Source organism: Simochromis diagramma, unplaced genomic scaffold, assembly GCF_900408965.1.
Source record: "Simochromis diagramma unplaced genomic scaffold, fSimDia1.1 OVJJ01000320.1, whole genome shotgun sequence".
NCBI classification, from domain to species: domain Eukaryota; kingdom Metazoa; phylum Chordata; class Actinopteri; order Cichliformes; family Cichlidae; genus Simochromis; species Simochromis diagramma.
In genome coordinates this window covers 8,097,352-8,107,023 of record NW_024386773.1, presented here as the reverse complement: position 1 = coordinate 8,107,023, position 9,672 = coordinate 8,097,352, and the positions used below count along the sequence as shown (strand labels likewise).

General features: G+C 39.9%; 1 protein-coding gene across 2 annotated transcripts in view; it reads right to left on the bottom strand.

The window, feature by feature from the left end:
- Nucleotides 1-224: 224 nt before the first annotated feature.
- Nucleotides 225-9,672, bottom strand: part of phc2b (polyhomeotic homolog 2b (Drosophila)) — a 42,359-nt gene continuing 32,911 nt past the window's right edge. For both annotated transcript variants that reach the window (XM_040006251.1, XM_040006240.1), the window contains exons 10-15: nt 7,434-7,645; nt 5,922-6,051; nt 4,590-4,692; nt 4,361-4,475; nt 3,229-3,553; nt 225-3,112 (exon numbers count right to left, since the gene is read on the bottom strand). In XM_040006251.1, coding sequence (XP_039862185.1) covers nt 2,958-3,112; nt 3,229-3,553; nt 4,361-4,475; nt 4,590-4,692; nt 5,922-6,051; nt 7,434-7,645 — 1,040 coding nt within the window. In that variant the 3' untranslated portion in view covers nt 225-2,957. The remainder of the gene's footprint in view (nt 3,113-3,228; nt 3,554-4,360; nt 4,476-4,589; nt 4,693-5,921; nt 6,052-7,433; nt 7,646-9,672) is intronic.

Here is a 9,672-nt window from a genome sequence, read left to right as displayed (position 1 = left end):
TTTCAGCATTTTAAGTTTCGGTCCTCACGAGTCTGGAACTTCAAGAGAAAGAAACAGTGGTCATAAAATTCTGCTAACATGCTCCAAAAAACACAAGCGCATTAATTCAAATGGAATTCGTGAAATTAAATGCTTTGTATATAAATTAACAACTAGAGGTGTCCCATTAATAAAATAAATAAATAATAAAATCCACAGACACACACAAATGTCCCGACACAGAATTGTATAGCAAATTATTTATGACTGCAAAATGTGTAACAAACAGTTTTGATAAATACAAGCATTTAACAAAGCAGTATCAAAAAAAAAAGTCAGCTTTCCAAACTCGCCCACAAAACAAGCAAATATGAACCTTTTTTTCCCCATAGAAAACAAACAAACCCAAAATTCCCAAGCCAATGGTACTTTATACATTTGCATATTTCAAAATATCAAACACCTTTTATACTTTTGTTAAAAAAAGCAAAACGATAACTTAACAGATTCACACTCTTCTTCCTCACTTGAGCTGTGATGCACATATAAACTTTTTTTTGGCACCGCTTCACAAATGCCACTCCAGATTTCTCACTTTAAGGTGAAGCGTTTCCCCAACATTAAAGCAAAAGAGAGAATAAGTGCCAAAAACAGAGCTGCTACGTAAACAGAGCAGCGTACCCACATTTTTTCTTTGATAATTTAGTGTACTTTTACAAATCTCATACAAGAAATCAATATCATATTTTAGTAAATCTTTAACAACAACAACAAAAAAAAGAGCAGCTGGAAAAAAAAAAATCATTTGTAAGCAGTGTAAGTTCAGAGGAGAAAACTGGCAGATGGAAGGGAAAAATCGATGTCACAAAAGAGGCTGCTTAAATGGTTTCTTCGCATTCAAGCTTTGTATTCGAGAGCTGTGAGAGTCTATTGTGAGAAAAGGCAAAGGAGCATCAAGTGAATAAAAATGGGCAAATTAATGAATGCAATCTTCTGTTCCCAGCCGCACGTACAGCCACCTCGCTCTCATTCACACGCTAACCAAACTGTACAAAAACTTGTCTAATAATATAATAAATCGAGACTTCTCTCATGTTTTGTCCCAATGCCTCCATTCAGCACTGACTGTGCTGCAGTGTGACCTGGCCCAATCATAACTGAACAGGTAATGCACCTTGGCACTGTCTCTTCTCGTAGCCACATTTTCCCTCAGTTAAGCTTTTAGAGACTTTAAAAAACAAACAAACAAAAAAAACCTTCTCCGGGGAAAACATAACACTTCATTTTTCTGCAGTTATCACAGGATCAGTATCTTCATCTGGAATCTGCTTAATGACATTTGATAATTGCTGTTACATCTGGTACTAAAAGGACACTCTTGTTATCTTAATTCTCCTGCACTGTGATCACAGCTTAACAGATTACACATGTAATAGAAGATTATCATTCCCCAGCTTGAAAAGCTGACGTTATAGAGGTGTTTTCCCCCGTCGTCTGTTTATGGCAGAGAAGCAGATTATGTAATTGATGGATGTAGTGCAACATCACTTATCAACTTATGGACTGGCACTTTAAACTTTGAGCTATATGTCCATGTTGTGTTGGAGCTGTGGTGAATCTATTTGTTCAATAGCAAAGAGTGCTATCAGTTAATGCTGGCAAGCTTGGTTTGTAAGCTGCATCTATAGTACAGATACCTGCACAGATAATAAGTTCAGCAGTGCTTAAATACCATATAAAATGTCAGATAACGGCATTAAAAAAAAAGCTCCCAAAGGCACCAAACACAGTTGAGAAGTTAAATATAGCGACTCTATTTAGCTGAATGGAAGCTTTGCCAAGAGCTATCAGATACAATTAGGCTGTTTGAAGGTGTAATCTATCCAGAAAGACCAAACCATTTTTTGTACAGGGCTGCAGACATGTTTATTGATACAGTAAAGTTGAAGCATTTTAACATTGGGGTCTTAAGTCTAGCTTATGTTACTCAAATTGCTTGTTACACCAACCGTGACGTCATTACAGCCCTGTACCCATTTATACTGGTGCTTGACGCACATCAGATTCATCTCCTATTAAGAAGAATCCTTCACAGGAGCATTGGTATAGGAGAAGAAGAAAAAGGATGCAAAGCTACAGCAAAGTCATGTTTTTAAGCTGTTGCTGCATCTGCCTTGCTTTAAAAATCCCTCTAGAATCTCCGAGCTTCTGTACGACTGTGTCACTGAAATGGTGGCATGATAGTACACACCAGCCTACATGACACTGATGTGTCGTGCTTGCCAGCAATTGTGATGTCACTGTTGGCCAGTACCACTGTTAGCGAGGGCGACAACGGGAAGCATAAACTGGGTAAGGGGGATTAATGGCTTTAGAGCCAGCGACTGTAGAAAAACTGCAGTTTTTGGCACTTGTGCGTTGGCTTTTTCAGCCCCAGAGGCTGCTGCTTGCTATTAACTTGTCTCCAGTTTTGACATCTGGTGTCTTTTCTACTAACAGTTATACTCACATCAACTCATTTAGTTTTTTTGTTTTTAACCCAGAAAGAACTCACCAGGTGCACTGCCAGGTGGAAACTTATGCGTCTGCTGTTTCAACCATGTATACTTTTAAAGTATAATTTCTTTTCATCTGGAAAAATAAAAGATTTTGGCACAGCTTTTGTACAGGCTCCTTTAAGGTTTAGCAACTGAAAAGCTTCTCCTGTGACTGCATGTAAACACAGACTGAAGTGTCTGACACGTCACTCTAACGTTACCAAGCAGAAGCATAAATGGTCACAAGGCGACTGAGCTGATGCCGGTGAGTATGATCTGGTTTGGGAGGTCGAGTCAAGCTTGAGTGAGATTCTGGATGACAGGAACCAGTCCAGTAATGGAGCAGGCCTGCTCACAGTGCAGTCAGTACTCTGTGCCATCAGTGCTATAATATACAAATACACACAAACAGACACACCCATACACACACACGGTTTCCTGCTAAGAGTCTTTGAGCATGTTGATGCGTGCAAAGATCTTGAGTGCAGGTCCCAGCTTAATGTTCATAGTGCTCATCAGGTGGTCCTCCTTTAACAGGAGCAAGGCCTGTCCATCGATTTCCTGAGAGCGAAACTCGTCTGCTATCTCCTGGCAACCTGTGAAAACAGCAGAGGCACAAGCTACAGTTAATAACAGGTAAACAGGTTTCATACACGGAACACATCGGAGTATAAAGCATTATGATTGTGCCTTCTTAGCAAAGCCTACTCACCTGGTAGTGAACGAATGAACTCATAAACCTCCTCTACATTCCATTTGGTGGGGTCGTTGGGTACGAAGCGCTGACAGAGCGGTGCTCCATCTCTCCCAACGCAGGCTTCCTGGTCCGAGGCCCTGCTCGGCTGACGGCGGACAGGGACCTGGGCTGGAGCCGGGGCAGGAGCCAAAGGTCCAGAGCTGGCTGCTGACAGGGGAGACGGTGGCTCCTCGTAGCTCGACATGTCTGAACACGGGCTGGATTCCTCCTGACTGGGCTGGGAGGGATGTGGTGAGGATACAGAACCGCCCTGAGTTTGCTGTGGTGACAAGGCCAGCTTCTGCAAAGCAATACAAACAGGAGTGACATCAATTGTTACATTTAAGAAAAGGATAGCGCGTAAGTAAAACACTCCCAGGTCAATATAAAAGTCAACGCAAAGATTAACGGGGTAATAAGTAAGATTTGTAGGGTACAATAGGTTTAAATGCCGATAATACACCTGCAGGGATATGATGGGGATTAATGGATCAATACCATTGCCTCAAAGATCACTTTGTCTTTGAATTGCAAAGCCCTAAGCATATTGGTGTATACATGACACAAAAGCACCCCCCACTGGAGGTTTAAAGCTGAATCCTTATAACATTACATAAGCTGGCTATAAAATATTAAAAAGCTCTTGATTCAAAAAGAAAATTTTACACCACATTTTACTATTGTGGTGTAAAATGCTTGCTTTATATTTTCCACTGAATTTCTGCTGTAATTACCTAAACTGCTTCTCTTTAAGATCAGTTAAAGGATAATGTGTTACGTCCCAAAAGAAGGCTTTGACGTGTGGGGAGAAAACTGTGAATCCAGTTGTTATCTACATCTATATAACTTGTACAGAAGGCAGAAAATCTCTACTAATGCTCTCCCATTTCTGCCGGTCACCAATAAAGGCTGATGAAGATCATCGGGTACTTAATGACCCTTTAAAGACAGAGGGAGATAATCGGGCTCACACAAATTATGTTCAACTTCATTAAAAAGCAAGAGGCATGAAAAGTGCAGGGTTTAAAATGTGCAGCAGAAGCAGTATCTGATGAGAGGTAAAGTGTTGATGAGGAAGTTTTATGACAGTTAAGAAGCATGTTTTTACCTGCTTTTTTGCCTCAATACTGGGGCGGCCCTGAGACCGTCGACGCCAGCGATTTGCTGGTTTGTTCCTCTCTGGACGGAAAAGTCCAATTCGCTTCGTACAGCCTACGTTGTATCTGTTCATACAAATAAATATATATATATGTATATTTTTAAATTCCTTTTTTGTGAACATAATGGAAAAATTGCTATTTTCTCACATGAAAAAAAAAGAAGCCAAGGTTACTTACCTCTTTGCACAAACCACCGAGCAGAACCTTTTAGAGCCTTTGAATGTGTAAGCAAAATCAACCCAGCCACAGTATTCACACGTCAGCTTGGGCTCATCTTTTTCTGGGGGAGAGGAAGCAGCATAAACACAACACATGTCAAGTATTAGACTTTCTTCTGAACAAAAAAAAAAGAGACATAATACTAGGCGTGCAGAAAATTAAAACTGTAGGTAGCTCATCTAAACCAGCGGTCCCCAACCCCCGGGCCTCGGACCGGTACCGGTCCGTGAGTCGTTTGGTACCGGGCCGCGAGAGTTGAGGCTCAGGTGTGAAATGTATAATTTTCAGGGTTTTTATCGGTTTTCAGCATTATTTTGTTATCGTTTTTTTTTCTTTAACTCGGTCTTCCTGGGTCTTTTCACGTGTGTTATGAATAAATCTTCTTTTTTCGGTACCGGTACTAGTTTTATTTTGGTGTATTTTTCCGCGACACCTTAAAGGCCGGTCCGTGAAAATATTGTCGGGCATAAACCGGTCCGTGGCGCAAAAAAGGTTTGGGGACCGCTGATCTAAACTATTCGGGGCCCAATGTTAAAGCATTATTTCTACTTCTGATGGAGAGTCATGAGATGGTTAAGGCTCAGGGTGCAGAAGTCAAATACATACAAACCTACATTGTTTTGAACCTCTTTCAAGAGATTTCTCTGCGAGTGCAGTGAGTCTGGTCTGCTTTGTTTACATCAGTTGGTCAACCCTTGTAAAGCTACTGATGGCACTTCCTACCCACAGTAAAGTGAAGGCAAAAAAAACCCAGGCATTTGCAGCAAAACCACAAATGTCAACATTAGCTAGTGTTGCCAAATATCTACTCCACACCGTTTCCGATATTTTCAACACTTTTCTACATAGGTCTTTTTCTAACTTATAAATGGACAACTTGTTGCAACATGTTAGACAAAGGTAAAAAAGAAGCATGTATCAGGAAACAGGAACTGACAGAACATCTAATTAATAATGAACTTCCAGCAACTGAGTTAAAAACACTTCCAGAGGGTCTACATTATTTAGAAGTGTGGGGTTTGACTGTTGGGGAAGAGGAGCAAAATGCAGTTTACGTGGTTAAATAAACTCTACGGACACACCAGGGTCAGAGTTTCTGTCTGTTGGGTCGGTGTCTGCTCGTAACACCTTCCAATACTATGAGAGGATGATCATTGTAAAGTGAATTCCTTTAACCTTATGTGAAACCCTGGCAGGAAAAATCAGGAGCGACAGACTAACACCTCCAAAACCTGGTGAAGCTACACAAAGAAATATACACAATCTACACTGTAATGTGTTTGGTCTCACCTGGTTGGCTCATGTCCTCGGGCTCGGAGTCTGTGTTGGCTGCGTTGCTGACCGGAGTTTTGTCCGGGTCAGATGAGAGCTGATGGTCCAGCTTCTTTGGACTATCGATGAGAATGGGCAGACGCTCCACCTGGTGTGGGGCATAAAATATTTATAAATGGACTAAAAATGAAACGCTGCACACAACAGTAACAAGAAACAATGGGTGTGGTTTAAGGGTTTACATCTGGACTGCTTTATCACAACAGCTGCATTCTGTCGCCGCAGCAACATTAACGCAAAGACTGCTGCTACTCCAAATAATAACCTGGAAATCAGGGCAGCTGTTTCACTGCACAGCCCCACTGCGCCTCATTACCGTAGTATTGATGAGATGACATTTTAAATAAAAAGTCAGCTGACTGCTGGCCATTACAAGTTAAACCTTTTAGACTTAAAAGGAAACAGTGGTCACCAACTGAATGTTTTCGTCTTCCGGATGTTAATGTTTGAATATATAGCGATCACAAAAATAACAGATAAACACCATCATTGTTAAACCACCACACACAGTGACCATTTAAACTGATAATGTAGACTTGACATGTTCACTTCAATGTAGTCTGATTTTCAAGCATTGCATGTCGCACACATGAAGCTTGCATACAGTTAATTCTCCTGTCCATACGGCACATAAAGCAACTTGAATACCAGCGTATATAAAGTAACAGTTAACTGTTAACAATCAAGTTCTTTTACAGGACAGTGTTGGCATCATAAGAAATATATACTCAGTGTTTAATTTATTCTTCTTCTTTTTTTCCCCCCTTTCTTTCTTTTTTTTTTTTTAAATTGACAGAACACTGAGGTGGAAAATGTAATCAGATTCATTTGAGTCATAAAATGAATAAAAAATGTATTACTATAAAAGGAAAAATAATCCTCAGCTCTGTGTGTCATCACGTGTGTACGCATCTTCATAAATACTGCATTTTATTTATTTTCGTGTCTGTTGATTAAAAATTGGAAATGTAATCTGCTTGTTTAGCCATGTGTGTGCATGTATATAGAGCATTTTCACAAAATGTCCAGTAGGAGGCAGAGAGGCCAAAGCCTAGAAATTAAAACTACACTTTTTCCCCCCCTAATGACTAATACAATTGAGAAGATACAAACATTAATATATAAGCACATGTTAAGCTGTACAAACAATATGAGATAATAATGAACCAATTTCAAGGGAGATGACTACACAGATTAAGGAAGGATTTTAATGCCCTTGATTAAATGAACTGACTACAGAGCGCTGCTCATTACCTTCTTCCATCTGTATTCTTTCCCATTCACAGGGTCTCATCTCCCTGTAATTAACAAGTGAATCAAACAGAAGCTGTACGATGTCACTGCTAGCAGTAACAGAGGGTATGTGTTTGCCTGCTGACAGTTCCCTGCAGGCGTGTACACTGGAGACGGTGCTGGCTTTGGGTTGTTTATCATGTTTGTCTGCCAGTATTGCTGAGATTGAGCACTTACACACACGGGAAACGGCTCAGCTCCTTCCTGGATGACAAAGCCTTCGATGACATGTGTGAGGACCTGGGGCTTGACGATGGCCTGAGGTGGTTTGTTCTCTCCGTTTTGTGGCGTGCTGCCCGTCACGGTGGGCGCCTCGCTCTCATTTCCTGAGGTCATGGCTGGAGGTGGGGTCCCCACTGCTGCACTCGGCCTCTTCGCTGTACCCCCACCTGATGGAGAGAAAAAACAAAAACAAAATGGGTCTATTTAATACAAAGGAGCATGTATCCATTGAGAAATGTTTCAGTTTGAATGAAATTAAAGCTTAAAAAGAAGTAGCTGATGATCGTTTCACTCATTTAGAAAAGCAGAAAAGACAGATTACATTTTCAGATTTGAATGGTTAATGCTTCTACGATAAGCTGAATATTTTTTGGTTGTACATTGTTGGTTAAGCAAGACAAGTAGAGCTGGAGTCCTTTTCCTTTTGTTTGTTCTTCAATAGAAATGTCAGATTTTCATATAATCATAATTATATAAAATTTAATGTAATTATCCAATATACTACATTGGAAATATAAATATATTGGATTGTATACATATTTATGCACATAAATATAAATACAGTGTGTTAGAGTAAAATTGAAAAGGAAACCATAGAGTATTTGTTTAATAATTTTGTTAACAATGTACTTAAAATGAATCATTTTATTGTGATGCTACGTGTGCATGTGCTGCAGACAATGCTGAGATCATTACAAACAACACATTTGCAGACACTATGCTGGACATATTATGGGATTTGCTATAATTTCATGTTTAAAAACACATGAAACAAAAAACTTCAGCTGTAAAACCAAGCATTTCATTCCCATTTTAATTTTGGGGAAATTTTATCAAGCATATTTAATAAAAGTAATCATGTCATCAAATCTGCATCACATTTAAGTGAAAATGTTCAACAGTAACCCATCTCAGTTTCTTAAATTATAATAATTACAATTTATTACACTCGCCATCCACTTTGGCGAATTCCATTAATGAACATCAATTTAACTGTTTAATGCAATCTTCCAATAACATTGATGCATCAGAACGGAGAACGAAGGTAATTAAAGTGACTTTAAACATGTCTGATCTACTGGATTTTCCCACACGACCAGCTTTAGGCTATACGAAGGGTCTCCAAAAATGAGAACGCATCGCGTGAGCAGCAGTTCTCTGGGCAGAAATCCCTTGTTGATGTCAGCGGTCAGAGAAGATTTACCAAAATAACCAGTCATTACAAACAAAGTATGCCTTGAAGCAGATGAGTGACAGCAGCAGAAGACCCTGCCAAGTGCCACTCTTATCAGTTAAGAACTCAAGCCTGACCGATTTTGTTGGAATATCAGCCGCCGTAAGCCTTTTGTTACCACTATTGGCGTTTATAACAGCCAATAAATGAAAAGTAAATAAGACACAGGAGAAGAGCCCCAACCATGTTAACCACCAGAGGGCACTCTGCAACCTCCCCTGTTGGCAACAAGTTCAAAACATTACAAACAATCAGCTGATCAAAGCAGGGCATGAATGAAAAAAGAAATAACTATAAATAATAAATGTTAGGAAAAGCTGTCTGTGTGTCTGAAAGATAGAAAATAAAAAAACATATTGGAATATGGGATTTTTAAATCGTCAAACATAGGCATCGGTATCCAAAGTCCAACAGTGGTCAAGCTCTACTTGAAACAGATGGACTACAGCAGCAAAAGACTACACCAGGTGCCACTTCTGTCAACTAGGAACAGGAAACTGAAGCAACAAACTTAATGTGTTTACCAAAACTGGACAACAGAAGAGTGGAAAAAGGTTTCCTGGTCTGAGGAGTCTGGATTTCTGCTGTAACATTCAAATAGTAGAGCCAGAACTTTGCAAAAACAACATGAAAGCATGGATCCATCCTGTCTTGTTCAGCCTCCCCACTGCTAGGGACCATTCTTGTGATTTGGTGCTATATAAATGAATTGAAATTAATATTTCAGCCCCTTAGTACCAACTGAGCATCCTTTAATAATCACAGCCTACCAAAGTATTGCTGCTGACTAAATCCAAATCCCTTTATTACAACAGCATACCCATCTTCTGGGGGTCGTTTCCAGCAGGATAACACAAAGCTCCAATCAAGTCAAACTGGTTTCTTAAACGTGACAATGAGTTCAGTGTACTCGAATAGCTTCCACAGTCACCAGATCTCAGTCCAACAGAGCACCTTTTG